Source organism: Diceros bicornis, chromosome 17 (genome assembly GCF_020826845.1).
Source record: "Diceros bicornis minor isolate mBicDic1 chromosome 17, mDicBic1.mat.cur, whole genome shotgun sequence".
Taxonomy (NCBI): domain Eukaryota; kingdom Metazoa; phylum Chordata; class Mammalia; order Perissodactyla; family Rhinocerotidae; genus Diceros; species Diceros bicornis.
The window spans coordinates 17,515,259-17,539,474 of record NC_080756.1 but is presented as its reverse complement, the minus strand read 5'-3'; the positions used below and the strand labels follow the sequence as shown (position 1 = coordinate 17,539,474).

Genomic DNA, 24,216 nt, shown 5'->3' with positions numbered 1-24,216 from the left:
TGGGACCCTGTCCCCCAACCTTCTGGGCAGGGCGGAGCCCTAGGGCATGGGGGGACAATCACTGAAGAGGTTTCTTGTGGTTTTCTAAGCCAGATTGCAAGTATTACCTGAAGTAGGAGCAGCAATGGTGGCAGCAATAGTAATGGTGACAGCACGTAACAAAAGAAGTTGACGTTGACTGTTCACTTCACGTGTGCCAAGTGCTACAAGGATTTCTAATTTAACCCTCACGTTGCTAACTTCACTTCGTAGTTGAAGAAACTGAGGCTTAGAGACGCTTGCCCAAGGTCACTCAGCTAGTAAGTCAGAGCTGGGACTGGAATCCAGGTGTGTCTGGTCTCAAAGTCCAGGTTCCTAACCATCATCTCACACGACAGAGATGAGAGTTAGAGCCGAAGATGCCGGGACTTTCCGATGCATGAGGCAGGCGTGGCGGCCACGGACTCCGAGGCCCTCTTGCTCACGTTTCTCTTATGTCGTTGAGACGAGTTGATGACACGAGAAGGAGAGGTTGCCCCTGACCTGGGGGCTTATGTAAAGTGGTTGCTCTAGATTATACGTCATGCTGGGGTTCCGAGAGAAAGTCAGCTAAGATGGGCATGGGCGGAGGGAAGAAAAGCCTCCCTTTCATGCGGGGCTATTTTATTCTAGAATCTCCAGGAGCCAGGCCTTCACTGAGGGGCTCCAAGGGGAAAGAAGCATGGTTCTGGAGACCTGACTCTCCTGGGCCAAGCTCGTACCTCTGCTGCCTGGTGAGTGTGAGCCCCAATCTGCCAGGAGAGCTGGACCTCTTACCGGAGACGTCAACAAAAGAGCATTTACAGAGCAGGAAAGGCATGAGGCTGGAGCTTCAAGACCGGAGAAGACTGAGGGAAAATAAAAGCAGGGTTTCAGATGTCCAGAAAAATGCTGCAGAATGAACTGAGCTCATCCACACTCAGAAGTGACAGCCAGGGAGACCCGGGGCTGGGCCAGGGCTACAGGCATCCTTTGTATTCAATCCACAAACACCCAGTGAGTGCCTCTGTGTGCCAGGCCCTGTGCTGGGGGCTGGTCAGGAAGGGGCTAGTGATGGTGAAGATGGTGATGATGGCCGCAGTGGTGGTGGTGGCGGTGGCGACACAGAAGGAAGAGGAGGAGGCAGAGGGGAATTTCCCAACAGCCGTGGCACACACAGGTGCCCCTCCTAAGTGATTCCTAGGGAATTTAATTGCAGGGAATTGTCCTTGGCCTCTGACAGTTCCAGTCTTCACTGTTGGCTACCCTTTAATTAGTCTTCGTACTCCACACCCCAGTCTTTGAGTGCGTTGGCCTAATGAATGTCCCAAGGCCTGAAGAAATGGATTCATTCAATAGGTACAGTCATGAGTCACTTAACGACAGGGATACGTTCTGAAAAGTGTGTCGTTAGGCAATTTTGTCATTGTATGAACATCACAGAGTGTACTCACACAAACCTACATGGTAAGCCTACTGTACACCTAGGCTATATGGTACAAATCTTATGGGACCACCATCATATATGCCATCTGTCATTGACCGAAACATCATTACACGGCACATGACTTATAAAATTGAGTGCCTCCTGTGTGTTCTGCACTACACTAGACACTGAGAGAGAGACATCTAAGGCACTCTCCTTCCCCTCGAAGAAATTGATATTGAACTGGAGGAGACAAAATATAAGCACGTGAAAGTTGGTTTGCTGTTGTTGCTGTAGTTTAATTCCACATGCCTGTATTGGATTATGTACTTACATGACTGATTCAGACAAGCTGTTATTTTAGTTCTGATTTCTTTAAAAAATCAGAATAAAATACATTGGGGTTGGGCCGGCCCCGTGGCTTAGCGGTTAAGCGCCCGCGCTCCGCTGCTGGCGGCCCGGGTTCGGATCCCAGGCTCACACCGACGCACTGCTTCTCCGGCCATGCTGAGGCCATGTCCCACATACAGCAACTAGAAGGATGCACAGCTATGACATACAACTATCTACTGGGGCTTGGGGGGAATAATAAATAAATAAATAAATAAAATTAAAAAAAAAAAAAAACTTTAGCTTTAAAATACATTGGGCTTCCTGAGGTGGGGGTTGGGAAATGGAAGGTGGGCCAGACTGGACAGGTGCACAGCGCATCCGAGAGGCAGTGAGCAGCCCAGGTGATTGTAGGGGAAGGTTTGACTTGGGAGCAGAGATTAATGAGAGGAAGATGGTGGAGTAGGCCAAGACAGTTCCCTTCTCTCTGCAGACAGTGTGGAATCATGTGAGGGTCCTGGCGGGGAGAAATTTCAAAGAGCTTGTGCTTTATGTTAAAGAACATGTACCCCAGGGAGCCCTGAGAGAGCTGAGCCCACATGCACCATAATCTCCCGCCATCTTGGTTAAGGATATTCCTGGAGGGTAAGAGTTGCGCTCTGCAGAGCATCCCACACTGGAGGTAAATAGAAAGCAGTGCCATGAATAATCCCAGATGGACATAACGAAAGTCATGTCTGCTTGGTTTGCGAATGGATCCTGAAGGTCATTTTTCTCTAGTCCACTGGCCTTTTGACTACTCCTGAGCACAGCCAAAGGGACCAGCATTCTGCAAATCAAGGTCATTAATGGAGAGAGGAAGAAGCTTGAAGGATGAAAGATTCTTGAGCTGATTTGCAGGAGAAAAGACTTGGAGACAAACCACAGCACCTTAGAGTTGGAAAGGACTTGAAACTGATTTCTCCAATTTCCCTTTGAAAAGGAGCTCAGAGCAGAAACCTAATGCTCTCTGCCTGTCTGAACCGGTTTGAAAGGAGCCTGTTTTTCCAACCTTGTACAAAGTTAGCTCGCTCAGACAACAGTTCCTCTGCTTTTCTCCCATTCTCTCCACAGCCCCTCCTTACGCTTCCTCTTCCTGACGTGAAGTTCTCTGGGTCCTGGAGTGTCAAGTCAGACACCAGAGGGGATGTGCACCCTAGAGGTGGAGCTGAGCCCATGGCTGTGATCTGGGGCTCTAGACACAGGGCTGGGGCAGGGGGGGAGAGATGCAGAGAGTGAAGCAGAAAGTCCTGTGTTAGTAAGAAGGACCTACTTATTTACTGTTTTGCGGGTGACCAACTGTCCCAATTTGCCCAGGACAGAGGGGTCTTCCAAGACATGAGATTTCAGTGCTACAATCTGGACAGTTCTGGAAAACCTGGGCGATTGATCACCCCCAATGTCCCACACCCTATCGCAGAGTACAGAGTACCAGATTCTCCACTGGTTTGTAGGGGTCATTGAAGCAACGTCTCTCCAACTCTCTAAAACTCCAACACTCCAGCAATTCACTGATCTCTCTCCGTCCCTCCTAGCCCCTCTCCCTCCACCCCCAACACACGTGTAACATGAACTCCCCAGATTATTGAGAAGACAGGTAGCTGGATGACATCAATTTAAACTCAATTCCACTCTCATTTATTAAACACCTTCTCTGTTAGAAGGTGCTGAGCTGAGTGAAATCCTGACAGGCAGTCAGCTTGGTCACGGTTCCCATTTCTTGGTGCTGCCTTGCTGTAGAAGACATTTGCAGTAAGCGTCTATTTATTAAAATTTAGCCGAGGATGCTTGATGACCTGAAACCTGGTGGTGGATCCCTTACCACAGCTAGTCTTAGACCTTTCTACCGCACTCCTCGGTATCTCTCCACAAACAACCCTCCTCTGAGTCAAGGCCTGCCCCAGGACCTCTCCTCAACATTAGCATCTCCTTCCTTCTGTCTGCTGCAGCCCAGCTCAGGGGGCGCGTGTCCCGTCCTTCCCACCTCAAGAGAGAAACGGCAGAGAAGTTTAGCCAAGTGGTTGCAGGGCCCACACGGCACCCTCATGCCCGTTAGAAAAAAGGCACACCTTCCTCTGGGCAGATGCAGCCCTTCGCCTGGGTGCAGAGCTGGATTTCAGCCCCCACGCGCCCCTCACAGGGCCTGAGTGCTGGGTACAGCACAGGTGGCCCTTGGGGCAGCCTTGGGTGGCTCCCTTGGGTCTCCAGGATAAGCTCATGTTATACAGGAGAGTTGGAGCCTCTGGCCTGAACTTTCCCTCCACCCAAGGGGAGGGTCATCAGCCTGGCTCCCCGCTGAGCTCTTGCCTTGCCTCTCAGGGTTGGCTGAGCTCCGACTTCCAGTCCCCAGACCTTTTCCTCTCTGAGCCCTGGGGGAAGGTGATGGTCCCCAGCTCCCACCTCACCAGTGCCCCCAGGGTTCTGTCCACTGGGAGCTGCCCCATCCAGCTGCCCTCTGGCTTAGGGCTCCGCAGGCTAGCTTTCGATTTTCCCAGCCTTCAGCACATCCTGGACTGTGTCTCACGAAGCTCCTCCATTCCTGCTTCTTTCTCTCTCCTCCTGCTCTGGCCCCTCATGCTGTTATGACTGGACAGACCCCTAGCCCTTTAGTGTAGATCAAGCCTCTTTAGTTCTCTTTCTTTCCTCTTTTTAAAAAGAAAAGCTCTCTGCACTCTTAACTCCACTCCACCACCTACCTAGTCATCACACGGGGCTCTCCTCTGAGCTCTAAAGCACAGAAGAATGTCGAGACAAGCTGGGTCTTGCTCTGGGGAGGCACGTTTTCTTCCATTTCCTCATTTCAAAATACCACGGGGCCCCCATTCCTGTATTATTTCATCCATCTCCTTACCTCGACCCCTCTACCCCCAGCCACTTCTGGAAGAAGTTCGTAAGGTATTTTCTGACCCCTAGCCCCCTGTATTGCATGATTCTTTTTTTGAAAGAGAACAGAGGGGCTGGGAGAGATGCCTTAATCTTTAGATGGTGACTGCGAAGGCTGATGCTTGATCCGCCTCTTCCTCTGCCCGCTTCCAAAGCAAACAGGCCGGGCTGCGCGGCAGGCTGTAATTAAGCCAGTCTTCACTAATGACACACTCTCTATCTCCATCAGAGCATCACACAGCCCTGTCCAAACAGGAGGGAGAAGCCCGTCCCCATTCCCACCTCGTCCCCTAGGGAGAAGCCCGAGAGGTGGGCTTGGCCTAGGGCGCATGTGCCTCAGATGCAGGGGGAATGGCCATCCTCCTTCCTTGTGCCCATGTTATAAGGGAGCATGCGGGGCCCTGGGGACAGGAGTTCTGAGGGGGACAGGAGAAGGGGAGAAACACTCAGGTGGGGTGTTGCTAAGGGGCCTGGATGACCACAGGCAACGTAGGAAGTAGGAGGAAAAAATGTACAAGTAGGACGTCCAGAAAGAAATATAAGAAATAAGAAGTGAGTATTTTAGGAAAAGGGAGCTAGAAAAGACTGGGTCAGTGGGAGGGATGGGTTGGTCCTCAGGGGAGGGGCCAAAGCCCAGAGAAACTGAAGGCAGGGGCCTGAACTGAGCCCTGCACGTTCCAGCCGGAGTGGAAGGGATGAGTTACCTGCTACAGGGACCCTCCTCCCTGCTCTGCACCACCCCCCAGGATGCAAGCCTGCCATGGACGTGGGTCCAGGCAGCTGGGGCTTAGGTGATGCTCAACGTTGGTACCTGAGGCCGGGGTCAGGGTGTGAGCTCCTCCATCCAAAGCCGAGACCACAGCCTAGCCCCTTCGAAAAGTTCTGTCCACCTTCCCTTGTGGAGAAGGAGGCCTGGAGACCAAGTCCCCATCTCCCCAGTGTCATGGGCCCCAGTGAGGCAAATGGGACTTTATGTCCCACTACCAGGTGTGACACACAGCCGTGGGTTCAGGAGGCTGGTTGTCAAAGTGCCTGCAGATCAGAGTGGGGGGAGAGTGTCGCACCCCAGGAAACCAGCAGTCTGGAAGTGCGAGCCAGTGAACACGGGGGACTGGGGCACACTGGCCCTCAGTTAGGGAGCAGGAACAGCAGGCAGCATGGAGCAAGGGTAGGGGCTTCATGTCACAATAGAAAGCCAAGGAAAGTGCTGAGAGGGACCAGCAGCCATGGGAGAGAACCTTCTGGAAATGGACGTGGGCTGGGAGGGCCGAGGACAATGCCATGGGGAAAGAGCTGCTGGCCTGGGGTTAGAGTTGAGTGAGAAGCTAGCCTGGTGGCCACACCTCAGTGTAGACCTGGAATGGCCGCTTGTTGCTGGCTTGCTCGGGACATTTTAACCCGTTTCATCCTCACACCAATCCTGAGAGGAAAATACTCTTATTTTTCCCACTTTACAAATGAGGAAGCAAAGGAGCAGGGAGGCTGAGTTGCCCAAGTCACAACTGTAAGTGGCAAAAGAAACCAAACTACAGTGGGATTCAGACTCTGACTGGCCACCTGCTCGGTGTGTGTCCTTACACACGAAGGTCCCCTCCAGCCCTGGATCCGCTGGGCTGGGGTTCGGGTCATGAGCTGAGAGCAGCTTTCATCTGGAACTTGGTGCCACATCTGGAGTTCCAGCAAGAAGGCTCTGGAACCCTGAGAGCCCCCCTCGGGATGGATGGATTGGAAGCAAGAAGGAGGGATTCAGATGACAAGCCTCTAATTTGGACCCTGGCATCTACAGGGGGGAGTGGTGTGGACGGTGCATTGGCTGGGAGGGATGGGACAGGGCAATGGAAAGTGGTTTGCAGGGGAGGAGAGACCCTCAGCATCTCTGGTGGTCTTGGAAGCATTTGCCGATGTAAATGTAAGGGCTGAGGGACGGTGCCATAAGCAAAATGATTGTCCTACAAGCGGTTGTCACCCTACAGATGGCAGCAGTGGTGGAGGCCCCGGAAGAGAGATTAGAGGCAGCTGGCAAAGGGCAGCTCAAACCTCAGAGCAGCTGCCAAATGTGACCTAAAAAGCCAAGTCTTCAAGACACTCTGTCTCCAACAATTCATGTCCCTTTCACCTCCTCCAGGAAGTCTCCTCTAATTGTCTGTGTTCAGCTCTGATCCCTTCCTTCCTCTGTAGCCCCTTGGCTGTGCCTTGCCAGTGCCTCCGTGCCTGGATCATCTACTGCATGAGAGAGAGAGAGAGAGAGAGAGAGAGAGAGAGAGAGAGAGTTCTCAGAGGAGCCCCCTTGCAGCCATGGTAGGGCTTTACACACAGTGCGGGTGGGACCAGGGGACAGTATTGCTGAGGGATGGCAGCCGTAGCACGGGCATGGAGGAGAGGTCAGAGAGGAGAGGGAGGGGAGACGGGAGCCAGGGCCTGGGCAACACGGAGGCTGGGGCCAGCCTGGGCACGCCAGGGAGCAAAACAGCATCTCCTCCAGCTGGCAGCTCTGCGGTGGTCATGGAGCCTGTCCCAGATCATCCCACAGCCTCTCCGTTGCTGGGAAGAGTCCTCTGCAGCCACACGGACAGAAGGTGCAGTACCTGGGGCTGAGGGCAGAGGGCAGTGTATGCGCAAAATACAGGCACCGAGGAGTTATTTTTCCTGCCTGAAAACTAGCAGTTGGTGCCTGGCTGGGAATGTTTCAGTGAATAGAGCCAGTGCCCTCTGCCCCTCACTCAGGCCGTCTCAGCCAGGTCTCTGCACACAGTCCTGCTGTGGTCCACTGGTCATGAACCCGTGCGCAGCTGGCAAACACAGAAGGCCCCATGGGCACGCACTAATTGTTAGAATAACAGCTAACATCTATTGGCTGCAAACCGTATTCCAGGCACTGTATTACCCCCATTACCCCTTTTCCTATTCTCAACTCTCCTCCAAGGGGAGAACTTTGACAGGTAATTAGGTGTCGTGGCTGGAAGCATGGACTCTGGAGCTGGACCGTGATTCAGCTCCCAACTCTGCTGTTTACTGACCGTGTGACCTCAGGTGGGTTATTTACCCCCTCTGAGCCTCAATCTCCTCATCACTGAGATGTGCATTATTACAATCGCATCTTATAACAATAATACCTATCAGGTTGTTGGGGGAATTAATCGAGTTGCCAGACGTAAAGCGCTTAGAAGAGTTAGTGCTGAGAACAGAACCTGGCAGATGGGGAGCACTCAGCAGAGGCCAGCTGGTCCAACACTACTTTACAAGGGCAGGGTCTTGCCCAGGGCCACTGCCAGCCATTAGAAGAGCCAGGATTCGAAGCCAGGCATCTGACACCCAGCCGGTGTGCTAGACCTGGGGCCGTCGCCGGAGACAATCCGGGCTCACGCCTGTTGTCTGAGGATCCAGTTTAGCATGTGACCCAGCTTGCTTGATAAATTCTATAAACTGCAGACACGCAGATGCATAGAAAACACGAATTTATTAATACAAATGTCTCCTCATTTGCACGTCGGGTCATCAGGACTCACATGTGTGCTCTCTGAGCTCTTGCTCTCCGTGAGGGTGGGCTACGCTAAGCTGGGCGTTCCTGCGGCAGATGTGCATTGAGTGCTAACTGTAAGCCAGACTTGAGGACCCAGGGACAAGGGGCTGGGAGGCGGTAGGGTGAGGGGACAGACGTGCAGCTAACATGACACCAGGAAGATAAAGGACCAACTGTAATACGGACTGGGGACAGTGCCGTGGGTGTCCGGGGCTGTGAACTTGGGCAGGGCCCTTGGCCACTCAGGCCTTGGTTAGCCCACCTGTAAAGTGGGGGGACAGGAGAGTTGTTGGGCCGGCGGCTCTAATGTTCCTGCTCCTTTAACGCTTGATGACTTAACAGAATCCACCCAGAGGGACCAGAAAACGCATGAACTTGGGAGGTAGCATTTCAGCCACAAAGGATGGCCAAGCTTTCAATAAATGCGGCATGGGCACCCGAGATTGGACGATCATATTTGCAAAGGTCCTTGTTGTGAAAATCCTGGCCTGCTGGAAGAAAGGCTGGAGTGTAAGGCTAGGGAAAGACATGGAGGAGAGGGGTCATGGGCATCTTGAATGCCACCCTCAAATGAGGCTCGTCCTTGGAAGGTGGTCTCGACCTTGAGGACTCTGCTCCTTAGCACCGTGCTCAAGTCAACTCTGCTAACTAACCCCGAGGAAACAAACACCCCTGCAGAAACACACATGCGCCTCGAAGAGCACCCCAGCATCCCCGTGCTTCCTACTCCACTTAACTTTTCTTCGTAGTGGTTGGTCATCACTACTTGACAGTCTATTATCTGTTTCTTTGTTAGTTGCATATTTCTCCCCACTAGACCGTAAGCCCTGTGAAGACTGGTCTGTGCCCGGTGGTTCACCCAGTGTTCCCAGTGCCTGAGCAATGCCCTGCTCACTAAAGACTGGTTCAATGAGCCACTGCTACAGACACACAATAGACACCGATGCCTCCACAAAGCACATATACGTGCAGGCCTCAAACCTTAGGGTGGAAAAAAATTGGGTGGAAGAAGAGGAAAGCAGGGCCATTGTCGGGGAGCAGGATTGGGGGGTGGGAGAGCTGGAGAGTGAGGAGGCAAGGAAAAAGAAGGACTGACCACTCTAGCAACAAGAGACCATTGGTGTGGGGGACACTGGGGGTGCTTTTGAGAAGCCACGCTGAAGCTCGAACACCTGACGGTCCTGGCGTGACTTGGCTCCTTGCTCACAGCAGTGAGAACCTCTCTGTACTGGATGACAATGCCCGTCTCACAGGGCTGCTGTGTGCGACAGGCACCCCAGTGCAGGGGACGCACTGAGCCCGTCCAGAGGCACCTCAGTAACAAACCCCGGCTGTTTACCAGGAGCAGTGCTCGCCCACTGCCCACCTGGCCAGAACCAGACGGCCAAGATCCGAGTCAGGCGAGGGACCCGGGGGAAAGCAAGAATGAGACCCAGTAAAGTTAGACGGTGGGGATCAGATGCGAAAGCAGACAGATTCGACACTGAGACTCAAAGGGCATTGATCCTTTATTGCAGGAGAAGCAGAGAACCGGACATGACCCCAACCAGAGGACAAAGAGAGCCCCTTGGCCGTGAAGGCCTAAGAAAGGCAGGGGGCAGAGAGGCTGCGCCTGGCCGCAGGGAAGCATCCTGGGTACGTGTGTTATCTCCGCATGTGGGGGCAGTGACCCAGTGAAAGGTGGCCAAGGAGGACGTCACCAAGAGTGCCCACAACTGGACTTCCCCCATCAGAGCATTGCCCGCTGGGGACAACCAGGAGAGAGGAGGGACTGGGATTGTGGTGACGGAGGAAGCACTTCCCGACTTGGAAAGGGGGCCCGGGGGTGGAGAAGGAGGAGATGGCTGCAGCTCCCTGCTCACGGAGCCACCCGCCGCCTGCCCTTCATCTCCAGGGCTTCTTGGTCGCACAGCTGCTGCCCGAGGCTTTGAGGAGGGGATCCTTGAACTCGCTGCCACAGCTGCCTTTGGTTTTGACGTCTGCGGCCGCGGGCTTGTAGCTGTATCTGCTGGAGGCGCCAAAGCCCAGGCTGAAGCCAGCCCCTCCTGCCCCAGCACTGGTGTTGCTGATGACGGCTGGAATGACAGAGGAGACCCCAGCCCCATCAGCCCTCCTGAGACATCCCAGCCACTCCCTTAGTTCTCTCCCTGCAGTGGCTTCATGCGGAGACAAATGCTCTCTGTTGTGTATTTTTAGCTTACTAGGAGACTTCCATCGGCACTGACGGTTTTTCATGTACTTGGCCCCATGTATTTGACACTTTCCTATTAGTCTGTGTCAGTCTAGCAACATCAGACTTTAAGGCTCTATCAGTGAATTTCCCACGAGTGGGGCCGAACGAACAGAGGCCCTTGGCGGAGGCCTTCAGGTGAAGGGCCGCCGCGCATCTCCACTCTCCTGACAGCACCTCCCCTGCCGCTCGCAAGCTTTTAAATCTGGAGGAGGGGATTTCAGCTGTCTTTGTTCCATCGTGCCACCTTTCAGCCTCCCCTCAATCCCTCTTCCTGCAATTCAGGGCCTTTATTTTGGTCCGGCCTCAATAAAAAGGGAATGTAGCCATCAAGCATCATTCTTACAACAGACTCTTGGATTATACGCTGTTGGGGATCATCCGATCTTTCTATAGGTTATGCTTTTGTAGTTCATGATATTATTATTTTTCTCCATCCACTGCTTCTCCGTGGTTACTAAAGCCAGCTCCCTCGTTGGGCCCCTAAGTCCCCCCCTGAACCCACTCTGGTATTCTGACTTCTCTTTGGTGTCATGGAACTGGAGGGACTTTGACTTCTGGTAGGCAGAACCGAGTCCTGTGGGTACTTACAGATGCTCACGGAATTCGGATATTCACCAGACATCCTGGAGAGGGAGAAGAAGAGCAGATAAACCCTCCGTAAACCATCATCTCGTCTATCCAGGGAGTCACCTGTGTGAATTAGCCTCTCCTCTCAGAATGTGCCGCCTTCCACCCCATCCCAGCCTCCTTTCTTCCCATACACCTCTCCAGAAATGGAGAAGTGAGATGACAAGTCTGCTACCAGGAGTCAGCTCTCCATCAAAGTGGCTGTGGGATTATCTGATTATCTGAGTGGGATAATTGGGCCCCCGCTTCCCTCCAGTTATGCCGTTGGTCTTAGACAATTAAGAGAAATGAGCTCACATCCTCACTGGGCCCCAGCTTTGCCAGAGCGACCTTGAACTTAGATGACTCTTGGAGGCCATCTGCCAGCCCCCCACGCAACCCCCAGTTAAGAATGCATCATGAGCGGCCAGGGATGCCCTGCTTCTCAAACGTTGCTGGCGTTCATTCTTCCTCTCCTATCACCTCTTTGAGATTTTTACATCTTAGTCTTTCTTGCTGTCTAACTTTGGTCTTTCCTACTGCACCATGTCAAGCCCATTCTCTCTGGTTCTACCTCAGTAGGACGTGAATAGAGCTACACTGTTTGTCTTCAATCTTCCCACTAACGTGGAGATGTAACTGCTCCAAAGATATCGGCCCTCACCGGCACTCCTCGCCCTCCAGCAGCTTGCGGTAGGTGGCGATCTCCACGTCCAGGGCCAGCTTTGTGCTCATGAGCTCCTGGTACTCGCGCAGCATGAGGGCCAGCTCATCCTTGGCCTGGTGCAGGGCGCCCTCCAGCTCATCCAGCTTGGCCCGGGCGTCCTTCAGGGCACAGTCACCCTGCTGCTCGGCATCGGCGATGGCCGTCTCCAGGTTGGAGCACTGACGGGCAAAGAAATTCAGTGTTTTGAGTCAGGGCACAGTTCTGAGATGCTGCTCAGACGACCTCCCCTCGTTTGGACTGACAGTAAACGCTCTGAGGTCCTCCTGGTTTCTCCCCTTTGGACATCACTAGAGATGAATCTGTCCTTCTTCTGACTGCAGGCACGGTTCACTCCAGCTCATGCCCTGGCACGTGAAGGTGGAGTGTCCTTACCATGGCAGAGAGGAGGGGAAAGAGAGAAGGTGGGCTACCTGTGACATGGCCCCTGCCCTCTCCCTCTTGTCTGTAACATCAGCTGTAAGATCCTAATGCCAACCCTGAAAAGTCTCTGGATAGCTGGCCTTAATTCTGCCCCACAGTGTAAAGGTTGTCTCGGGAGATCCTGTAAATTGTGAAAAAAATTGGGGACTAATGAAGTTCCTATTAATAAAATGTCTGTCCAATAAACCTGCCACACTGAGAGTCTGGCCTCCAAAGTCTCAGAGAGAATCATGCTATATGGCAACAGTCTGAAAAGATACTTTTGCATAACTAACAGGTTTTACAAGTTTATAAACTTCTGGCTGGTGGATATAAACATGTAACTTACAGGAAGAAACTGCAGATGGGGCTCTGTGCTTGTATCCCTGTGGGAGCTCCTGGGTGGGCTTCTTGAGCCTTGTGGTCTTGGATGTGTGTTCTGGTCACTTGGCTAAGGTTTGGGTGGGATCTAAGTATCTGGCTTCTCTTTCTGATGTGTCTCCTTCTCTGGAGTCAAATTTGCTTCACCCCAAGGAGAGCAGCTGATCCTGAAGCCAGATGGAATTCTAGACTGTTGTTCAGCTGGTGCCACTCTCCTCTGCCAGGCAGGCCCCCAGCCATGCAAGCACGCATAGCATTCTGGGTGAGTGGCTCACAGCCTCAGCAGAGACACCTAGGACCCAGCTGCTTGGGCCATCGAAAATCATGTCCCATCCTGGAGACCGTGGAGGTCTAATTATTCAGGGGATGGCAATAAACTCTGTGACCCGAATTCAATCAAACTGCCTCTATTCTTTTTCACTGACCAAGATCCCACAGGGTGAACCTGGGAGACTCCAAAAGCTTGGGTGTTGTGAATTGATGTGAGTTGAGAGGACACAACATTTGGGCATCCTTTGAAACAAGACCATGTGGATTCTGGGGCCACTGAATGCCAGGAGAGTCTGCATGTAACACTGTGGGCTTCTTAGGTGGAGGGGCCAGACGGGCAGGAAAGCCCCTTGGCTGAGGGCTCTCAAGAGGAGCCACTGGGACCGAGCATCACGAGTGATCTCCACAGAGGACATCTTCCCCGAACTCCAAAGCACGGTGACAGTCTGATTGCAAAAAGTCCCTTTCTGGTTTATGGTAATAACCATGAACACGTAGCATTTTATCAGATAAACATTGTAGTCAGATACTGAGGGTAGCTTCAAACACCTTGTTTTTCTTTCATTTATGCAGAGCTTGATTAAATAATAACACCATAGTTCCTATTTAATCTGGTCTTTCTTCTTCCCATGGCCATAAGTCTTACTGCACAGAGGAGCCGTGTGTGTGTGTGTGTGTGTGTGTGGGTGTGTGTGTGTGCAGGGCAGGGGAGGCGGGGTAAAGGGCAGGGCAGGAGGATGAGGCGACTTGACTTGCCTGAAGCTGAGACCTCACATCCTTGCACTGGCCTCCACAAACTCTGGGAAACTCACGAGTTTGCTCCAGAATCACAAGCGTGGCCCCAGTAAGGGCCCCCAGGGGGCGCCCATTGCAGTACCCCCCACAGCACCACCACAGGGAAGGGCAAACAGAGCAGAGCCCTGGCCAAGTCTAGGGTGGGGGCTCTTCCTTCCCTACTCTTCTTTAAAATCCACTGCCGGACCCTCCTTCCTCCAGCATGGATTCATCATGTGAAACTTCCAACCAGCTCCCTTTTACCTACTGCATTGGGTCTAAACTCCACTGCCCGGCTTTGAGAGTGCCCATAATCCGCCCCTTCCTGCCCAGTGCTGTCCTGCCCCCTGCCACCCCACTCATCGTGGACCCTCTGCTCCAGTAGGCGACTCTCCTCCCTGCACGCATGCCCATCCTGGATCCACGGCTCCTGCTGGTCCCGTCACCGCCCCTTCCCCTCTCCTTTCTCCCTCCCATCGCAGTGCACCTCCTGCAGAAAGCCTCACTGGGGTCCTCATTCAGCTCGAGCCCGCTGGACTACTATAGCTGTTAAGAGCGTGCCGCACAGAGGGGGAACGCTCCACGCTTCCACACGGTTCAGATTGTTCTCTCCTCATGAATTATAAACGCCCTGAGAAGGGACTGTGTCTTACTCTTTTCCACAATTGGTCTCATACCAATTGGTGCTCAATAAGCCCTGTTAGCTGATTCATTTCAGAGAACCCACCTGCTTCTTCGCACTCCCTATCTCGGAGCGGATCCTCTGGATCAGACGGTTGAGCTCTGAGATCTCAGCCTTGCTGAGTTTGAGGTCATCTCCATGCTGGCCCGCCGTGACCTGCAGCTCCTGGATCTGACGTTCAGTCACAAGAGAAGAGGAGCAGAGGACAGTTGGGAATTTACCTCTTGAGGGTGTTCAGCAGGGCGAGGGGGGTGACCACATGCTGTTCTCATTATGCAAACAGTGTAGGCACCATCGAAGGAGGGAGGGAGGGGAGAGAAAGGGAAAGAGGGAGGGAAGGCAAACGTGGGGGAGAAAGACAGCCCTTTCCTTCTGGAGAGGAAGGCCCTGCCCCAGTTCACCAGGATCCTTGGGTTCTCAAACACGAGAGCCTTGGTGGAGTTCGAATTTTCTGTCCTCATTTTGACAAAGCTGGAAACGATGAAAATCCGAGATGTGTGGATTACACACAGAAACAGTATCAGGGTCCTATCAGGGTTGTGGCTGGTGTGGCCTCCACTGACAGCAAGGGCCATGGCAGGCGGATGGCTAAGCCCATATATGTCCCCAACATGCCACGACTGTGGTTGACCTCCCTGCACCAGAGGGAGGCATTTCCACAAGGCCCAACTCCAAGACAAAGGAGATCTCTGCCCAGCCCAAATACACACACATGCACACACACGCACACACACATGCACACCTGCACACGATGAGAGGGCAGCAGCTGTAGTCACTGGGCCTCTGCACAGCTGGCACCCAGCTCACCTTGGTCTGGTACAGCGCCTCGGCCTCGGCCTTGCTCTTCAGGGCGATCTCCTTGTACTGGGCGCGGACCTCGGCGATGATGCTGTCCAGGTCTAGGTCCCGGTTGTTGTCCATGGACAGGATGACAGACGTGTCACTGATGTGGGACTGGATCTGAGCGATCTCCTGGGGGGACAGTTAGGGGAGATGAGCCAGCCTCCTGATCCTCCCTGGCGAATCTCCCACTGCCCTTTCTGCCCTTCTTCGGGGTTTGAACGCCGTCTTCAGCAGAGCCCACGGCGCCAGTGCCTGCCCGTGTGAGATGAGCACATTGCGCTTCCGGCCCCAGGATCGCCAGCCCCCTCCCCGTGCACTCGGGACCTTTCCCATCTCCATTCCACTCCCTCTGCAGCAATGACCACCTTCAGCCGTAGAACCATCTGAACTCCTTACACGGCAGTCAGCGCCCTCCAGGGAGTCACCAGTGACCTTCCCTTCTGCAGGCCTCTCATGCTTTAGCACACCTGAGGCCTCCACCCTCCGCTTGTTCTGCTCCTTCAGGCTGGAACATCATGCCCTTCCCAGCACCCACGGAGACCTTCTCCATCTTTCTCCAGGAACCTTCCCTGACAGCTCAGGCAGAATTCACCACTCCTTCCTCTGCGCTCCCAAAACTCATCGACATGTGGTTTTCCCACTAGACTGTGAATTCCTGGAGGACAGGAATCATTTCTTCTCCATCATGGTCTCCTCAAAGCCCCCCTCACTGCTCAGCACTCAGGCCTCAGAGAATGTCTGCTGCCCTGAGTTAAAAGGCTTTTCTGCCAGCCTTTGTCCACACAACCATCTGGGCCAAGGGCCAGAAGCCACTTGGAAGAGGAGCAGACCACACAAGAGCGGTTCGCGAGGTCCTTACCCCTTCGTAGAGGCACCTGAAGAACTTGATCTCGTCCGTCAAGGAGTCCACCTTGGCCTGCAGCTCAGCCTTGTTCATGTAGGCGGCATCCACATCCTGAGGAGCACAGAGGGGGCCAGCTGCCTCCCCTCCCTCCCTCCCCACCACAAGCAGCCCCAGGGCCCCTCCTCTCTCCCCTCCCCTTACCCCATGCTCCACAGGGAGGCCCAGTCCAGGAGAGCAAACCAGCTAATATGCAGTGCAATGGCCGCCCCAGAGTGCATCAAAATGCCTGCAGTTTAAGCCCCCGGCCAAGGGACTGCGTGACCCACAGGGTCCCTTTCCTCAGCCTATAAACATCACTGTGCCAGGTGCTCAGCGGGCCCTCTAGGCGTCCTCCAGCCTTCCTGCTCCCCTCTTACCTTCTTGAGCACCACAAACTCATTCTCAGCAGCTGTGCGTCTGTTAATCTCCACCTCGTACCTGCATGAGGCAAGAGAAAGGAGAAAGCGTCACCACTGGGATAATTCAGTTCTGCAAACACTGAGCAGTTAGTGACCACCTCTGTGCCAAGAGCTGCAGGGCAGCTCATGAACTGAGGTTCATGCACCCCTGGGACATGCACAGCCTTCCTAAAGGGGATGTGACAAGGACAGGTGTGAAGGAATCAATTTCCAGCTCCTTAGTTCATATGCAGTCGGCCCTGAAATGTATCTGCCTGAGGATGCACCTGGGATGGAGACGTCATGCAGGTTCTTCTGTCCCATCTCCCTTCACAACTCCCCCCTCCCGTGTGACAGCAGAAAGACGCACCCCCTCTGCCATCTGGCACCTTAGTACAATGCATTAGCCCAAGGAGGAAAAACCTCCCAGGCACCAAACAAAACACCATTCCCACCATCAAGATGTGTGTTATACCTGTTTCTTATACCTATTTCTGTTCCAGGTGAGGCAGGGTCTTGGAAGTTGGGTGTTTGGATGGGGCTGGGATGTTCTTAATACAGAAACACCATAGATTGGGGAAGTAAGAGTATTGATCACTCCATTTAAAGACCTCACTACTCCACCCCTCTGCCAGGTTAGCGAAGTGGGTTATTTAAAATGTGACTGGAACATTTTCTGAGATTGACAGATCAGATTTTTTTAGCTACACTGGATGAAACACACAGAAAACAGTTTGTATAATTTATCTCAGATTCCATGTGTGTTATGCAAAAGACAATTGAAAACTTCTTTATATCAAATTATACTATGAAACAGTTGTTTCTGTTACAACCAATCTTTATCTCATATCACCTTATAAAATATTCAATACTGCCTACCTCCTATTAACAAAAATAAAAACACATGCTAGTTGCCAGACTATTTAGTTTTTAGCAGTTTCTATCTTTCTATTTCATAAAATACATAGAAAAAGTTTGATCATGATAGCTATCAAAATTAATGACATTAATTTGTTATATATAATTTTTCATTATTTACTTCTAGAAACCAAACACCAGAGTTCAATACACACATTTACAAAGAAAACCAATGCATTTTATAGTATTATTGACCTTACAAATAACTTATGATTTAAAAAATATATTATAATGCATAATTAAAATTTAAACCATGAGAAACTGCATATTGATTTCTTGTTTTATAGCATAAACAGATGTATTAATTATACAAAATCTACATCACTTTAATTTTGAATGCTTTCAATAATCTACTATTGAAGATGTAGTCCTTAGTTGATTGCTGAGTGGATTTTACGAGTCCCCAAAGTGCATATTATATTATTATTTGAATTTAGAAATGAAGCCAGACTTTTTTTTGACAAAAAGCAACTCTTATTTCTCTGGTTTGACAATGACAGCTGGCTTTTCCGATCAAGCTAGGTGACAAATATTGTCTATAAATTGAATGAGGTAAATCTATAGCTCTAACGTTTTGAAAATGTGTGTGTGTACATACAAAAAAATGTGGGATAAAAGATCATTTTTTAAAAATTAAGAATTGACAAAGGTATATTGAATACGAACAATATTTGTATGTCCCCAGTCCTTTCTGGTACTGGATTCAACACGATGCTCTAAGGGCCAGGGTACGTTGTATAAGCAGTGGTCACTTGATTGGTCTTGGTAAAGATCTTTTGAAAAACTTCCCAGAAACTTGGAAGGTAAATGACTTTATTGACTAGGAAACAAATCCTTTTTGCAAGTCAGGTGGTTTTCAATTTTTGCCTTCCACAAAAAGAAAGAAGGAGCTGAGCTGTCAACTGACAGCTTGTTAAAAATGATCCTTGATAATAAGACGTGATTTTGACACGTAATCATTCATCTAAGAAACATATGTTGAATGCGGGGTACTTTTTAGGCATTTGGGCTAAATTGGTGAACAAAACAAACAAATATCTCTGCCTTCATAGAGCAGAGAGATATAATCAACAGAGTGAATAAGTGAATTATGTAGTATAGTAGAAAGTAAGCACTATGGAAGAAAGAAAAACTGGAAAGGCATTCAAAGAACTGAGTGACACCGCTCCTGCAAAACTCCTTCCCTTAAAATCTATTTGTCTAAACAAAGTTTCCCAGCACTTAGATGAGAATGAAAAAGTATAGGCCTAGAATCCTGTCTCATTCAACAAGCATCGATATTCAGACCTGCGTAACTAAGCCAGTTGGAAAAAAAATGTGCCCCATTCAATTCAAGAAATGTTTCCAAAATTATTATTTACTTTTTATGTTTCTTATTTAACAAAATTAGTAACACATCTTGTTGTTTGGATAACTCAACCCAGAATAAATCTTTAAGATCTAAAAGCTTAGGATCACAAGAAGTAAACTTTCTGAACTTGCAAGTTACCTGCAGATTTGTGGCAGGTAGGGTGATCAATAAAAGACATTGAGGCAGAAAATATAGGACACTGGAACAAAATTATATGGAGAAAGTGGCAGAAAAATTGGAGTTCAAACGAGGAAAGGATCCAAATTTATCATTTTTAAAGCAGAGCTTGTTCATTAACTTTTTAGAAAAACAACGGTGGGTATTCAACCGCCATGGATACGTATCTGATTGGATACACTTGAGTTAAAATAGCCATTATAACTTTAAATGGCAATATATATAATATGCTTTAAAGTATGTCCTCTGCAACTACTTAAATTTATGATAAAAAATTTTATAAGAATTTTTTTAATTGTGAGATTTTTTAAATTGTGAGTTTTTAAAAATTATTTTAGAGTTTCTATGAGAAAAATCTAGAAGACTACTGCCACAGAGTATAGAATAGTGCTTAAGACACATACACTACCTGTCCTCTAGAATCTCATAGTTTTACATTTAAGATAACTGCACTGAAAATTCTAACAGAAAAATGACTTTATGATTAGGGTCTCTTAGAATATATCATAAGAGAGGTACAAAAACAGTGGCTGAGGACCCACAATTGGGAGAGATTAGCGGTAAAATTAATTTTTAAAAATAATAAGTGCAGCCAATATTTCTTCTACCCCTTACTACACGCTAAACATTGTGCTAAACTCTTCACACACATTATTCCATCCAGTTCCCACAAAAGCCCTATGAAGTAGGTTCTATTATTATCTCCCAATTTATGAATGAGGTGAAGACATGCCCGAGGTCATAAGGCTAGTTAATAGTGAAGTTGGATTCATTCTTAGTGTATAGAAACGTAACAGATTCTTGAGTATTGATTTTGTATCCTGCAACTTTACTGAAGTCGTGTATTAGTTCCAACAGTTTTTCGATAGAGTCTTTAGGGTTTTCTATATATAAGATCATGGGAATTTTTGACATAGACTGGGCTTCCTGCTGATTTGAGCAGGTGGGAGCATTGAGCCTGGGTACTCTGGACATCAATTAAAGAATGACGGTGAGCCATGGGCTGGTGGGAATTGGCCATACCAGTCACACTAAACTCTGAAATTCCATTAAGCATGTTAAATTGAATCAAGGTGCTCCTGCTGATACAGCTTAGCAAGAGGAAAAGAAAATGGTGAAGCTAGGATTCAAATTCAAGGCTTCTGACATCAGGGACACAATGCCTTACATTTGTCCACCACTTAGGTTCTTTTAAAAGCTGTTAACACATCACTGTCTGGCATTACCCTCTCAACAGCTCCTCTAGGTGGCAAGGCAGGTATCAGTATCTGATTCTTATAAATATTAAAACTGAAGTTCACAAACGATCAAGAGATTCACCCATGGTCAATCGACTGGTGAGTGGTAATTCTGGAACCTGGCCTTTCCAGTCTGAAAGGCCCAGAGACAGCACAGCCCCTGATGCCCCTGACCTGGACATCTGGGCTGTGCCTGGCAGCTCCCTCTTCTTCCCAGAATCCTGCTCAAACCTCCATCGGGCTCCAATTCCCATCTTAATTCCACTCGGTCTCAATTCACACTGTATTCATGTCCGCAAATTGGGGGCTCTCTGGAAGTGTTCTCTAAGCCTGTCCCCACAAACTGTGCACATTTGGAGGCTAGGGACCATGTCACCTCCTCCTTCAGGATCTCCATGCAGGGCTCGGGCCAGAATTCTGCTCTGGGGGGACTGCAGAATAGGGATGGACGGGCAGATTGGATGTGGAGCAGGAGAAATCACTCAGCTCCGACCATCTCCACCCCTTGAACGGTGGAAGAAGTCATCAATCCCTAGAAATCTTGGTACCAGCAAGCAAACTTCCAAAACCTCAGACCACACGGAGCCTAGATTTATCTCTCTCTCCTCATTGGCTCAACTCGGAGGGAGAAACCATCTCTGGTTCCACGAACATTCTCAATTATTCTCTTTAATAGTGGGATTCGGCAGCACAGATATACCGCAACATGAAAAAAGTGTTTAAAAACTCATTTTTGCCTAGCTTTAAGATTTGTTCTGGGATTAGTGGGGTGTCTCGTGTTCCGGGAACTGCCATGGAAAGCCTCACTCAGGAGGAGCTACAAAGTTATTTGGGTTGTCCATCCAGCTTTGAGACAATTCTCTTCCCCCCATTCCTCCATTTCCAATGTTAAAAATTGAGCACGCCATTTCCTAGGCAATTCGGAGCACCATTTTGGGAAGATCTTTTCTCTTCCTAAGTCTCATCCTGTCTGGATCTCTCTCCCTGCCCTATGGGAAAGGAAATAGCAGTGGAATCAGCACATGTTCTCAGAAGGCAAAAATGCTGGCTCCACATGGAAACCTCGTCTGCAATCAAGACCCCCAGTGGATATGCTCTGCCCCTCCGCTCACCTCTTCTTGTAGTCCTCCACCACGTCCCGCACGCTCCTCAGCTCCGAGTCCAGCCTCACCCTGTCCCCGGACAGCGTGTCCAGCTGCTTCCGCAGGTTGCTGATGTGGCCCTCGAGGACGGGCTCCAGGTTGTTCCTGCAGTTGTTCAGGTCCAGCTGCTGCAGCAGCTCCCACTTGGTCTCCAGCACCTGGTTCTGCTGCTCCAGGAAGCGCACCTGGAACCCAAAGGTGGTCACAGCCCAGAATCCCCATGCTGTTGCCTCTCAAGAGCGGGGAGAGGGCCCCAGAAATCAGATGCAGTCATCCTGGGGTGGGGGTGGGGGCAGGAAAAAGCAACATCAGAGAGTGGATTCAGCCAGGCGACATGCCCTTCTGGGTCTCCAAGACAAGAAATAAGAAAAGAAATCGGGAAGTGGGTTTAGGCAATGCCACGTCTGCCACCCTGAGTTACCACGTGACTGAGGTGGCTTGTCTTGCTATAAAGGCTGGTATTTTCAGAGTGACGGGAAATGGGAAGCAGGGGAGACACAGTGACCAGGGTTGGCACTGGAGGGTCACTCTGGTGGCCAGCATATTCTCTCTTATGTGCAGCCTAAATTGCTCTTGGTTGGTTTCTTTCTTTGGTTTTCAAAGTGAATTATCACATCTTTACAAGTTTCCTTCATGCTTGACCAAAGGTTTCACATTTTTGGACTAATAACTTCAGGCCCTCTGCCACTCACCCATTTCTCCCCTCGCCTGTGTCTTTAGCTTGAGGGAGAGAAGGATATACGCTGGGGAAGAGCAGACTTAGAGGAAGGAAATGACTCCGTCCTCTGGGACAGCAGCTCTGCTTCTTCCACTCCTGCCCTCTCCCCTCCAGCCACCTCACTTCCTCTTCCCGAGCACGGCGGTGAGGGACACCGGCTACCGTCCCCTCTTTATCACCTTGGCCACCTTTTTTAGCCTCCCTCTGTCTTAGTGTCCTCCTCTGCAAGGCAAAATGATACCAGCATCATGGTGCATTGATCCATGAGAGCCCCTTGGGACAGCACCCGGCACTGAGGAATGTCAGCCATGGTTAGTGTTGTGTCCCCTGTCACTCATGGTCTAGACCTTCTACCCCAGGTGGAGACGGGAGAAGCCCATTCCTTGTCTCGTCCCCATTCACTGGAGTCACTGCCTCCGAATCTCCAGAAATTGCTTCCCCATTACCCAATTTCTGGGCACCCACCACACCATACAGCACATAAATGTAACTTGACATGCCCTCCTTCCGAATCTTCTCCCCTCAGCCCCACCCTTCAATTTTCCAGCCCTTTCTCTTCCTCCCCTAGAAACCTTCCTGGCTTACAGCCTTATCCCACTTCCCATCTTCTCAGTTCTTCCCCATTCACCAAGCATCGTGTCCTGTGACACCCCCTGGCCTGTGTCTCTCTAATGCCCCTGTCCTGGATGTGTCCCCATCTCCTTGTCTGATATTGAGAGCCCTCAGAGGGCCCATTCCCCACGTCTCCTGCCCCTGACACACCCCCTCCCTTCCCAGGGTCTTGTCCCTGCAAAGAAGGAATGGAGCTCCTATTTATCCGAAGTGTGTGCCAGGCACTGTTCTAAGCAATTTGTGAACATCCAAATCATCCTCATTACAACCCTCCGCGGTGAGAGCCGCTCTTGTGCCCATTTTACAGATGAGGAAAGGGAGGCTCAGAGAGGATAACTAACTGGCCCAAGTTCCCGCGCAGCTGTCAGTGGCAGAGCGAGTACCCCTGTGTACACTGCTCACCAAAGCAGGGACAGGCGACCCACCTTGTCGATGAAGGAGGCGAACTTGTTGTTCACAGCCTTGATCTGCTCCCGCTCCAGGGCGCGCACCTTCTGGATCCCGGGGTCCAGCTCCACGTTGAGCGGGGCCAGGAGGCTCTTGTTGACGGTGACCTGAGGGATGCCGCCGGGCGGGCACACGGAGGGGCAGGCGGGCCCCAGGCCGGCGCTGCCAAAGACGGTGCCCACGAAGCCGCGCAGGCGGCCGCCGCCCGTGCCCGCGCAGTGGCCCAGCGCGCAGGCGCCACTCCGCCCGGCCGCGGCGCTCAGGGCCCGGCGCCGGCCGCCCCCCGGGCTGAAGAGGCTCCTGCTGCCGAAGGCGGCGGTGGTCTTGATGCCGGCCCGGAACGGGGCGGAGCTGCTGCTGACCCGGCCCGCGATGACGGCCGAGCAGCCGCTGAAGCCCAGGCGCTCGGGGCCGGGGTGGCGGTGCAGCTGGCGGCTCATGGCTGCGAGGAGCGGCTGCGGGCGGCGCGGGAGGCAGGAGGGGCGCGGGGCGCTGGACTCGCCGCCCTCGCCCACCCCTTAAATAGCCGGAGCGCGGGGCCGGGCCGGCTGGAGGCAGCCTAATTTGTAGGTCGGGAACATCTTTTAGGCCACATGGGGCCTCTTGTGTTCTTCGTTTAGGAGTTTACCATCCTCTCTCTGAGATTTTTGTCTCTTCCACCCTGACCTCCCCATGAATCCCCTATAAAATGGCCCAGAACCCTGTATTTGCTTTGCTTACCTCCTGCGTTGTAATCATTTGGCTGCCTTATCGCCACTTGCTGCCCTCCAGTTACTGGGTTTATCGTTGCCAGCATCTCCGTAGAAGCTTCCAGTGGGTCTGGCCTCTCTGAGTGTGTGTGGGAGGGTGATACAGGGAAGCAGAGGTCCAGGCTGGTTCTGCCTCAGAAGGACATGGACAGGATCAAGAATGTTCCAGAGAATCATCCTTAGCCTGTCGCTGCCGCTTCCCCAGGCTTGACAACAGCTCTGTTCTGAGCACTGGAAGGAAGTTCCGAGGGTGGTGACTTCTGGCCCTTCTGCAGGGAATTCTCAGTCTGTTGCGGGAGGCTGGGCGCAGTGACGGACGTAAGGCCACTGAGAGCTCTGGTCACAAGCGCTGGGACAGAGCTAAAAGGTTTCTCCACAAAAGCACTTCTGGCATAAGAGTGGGAGAGATACCAGCTGGGAAGGGGGGAAGAAGGCGAACTGGGGAGACGGCACAGGAAAGCTTTAGGAAGATG

General features: G+C 51.3%; 1 protein-coding gene across 1 annotated transcript; it reads right to left on the bottom strand.

Moving 5' to 3' along the window:
* Positions 1 to 9,696: 9,696 nt before the first annotated feature.
* KRT72 (keratin 72) lies at positions 9,697 to 23,434 on the bottom strand. Its single transcript, XM_058558172.1, has 9 exons — positions 22,973 to 23,434; positions 21,188 to 21,402; positions 16,371 to 16,431; positions 15,970 to 16,065; positions 15,075 to 15,239; positions 14,313 to 14,438; positions 11,699 to 11,919; positions 11,017 to 11,051; positions 9,697 to 10,270 (listed from the first exon to the last, which is right to left on the bottom strand). Exons 1-9 carry the CDS (start codon positions 23,432 to 23,434, stop codon positions 10,080 to 10,082), a joined length of 1,572 nt encoding a protein of 523 aa, XP_058414155.1. The 3' UTR covers positions 9,697 to 10,079.
* Positions 23,435 to 24,216: the final 782 nt, after the last annotated feature.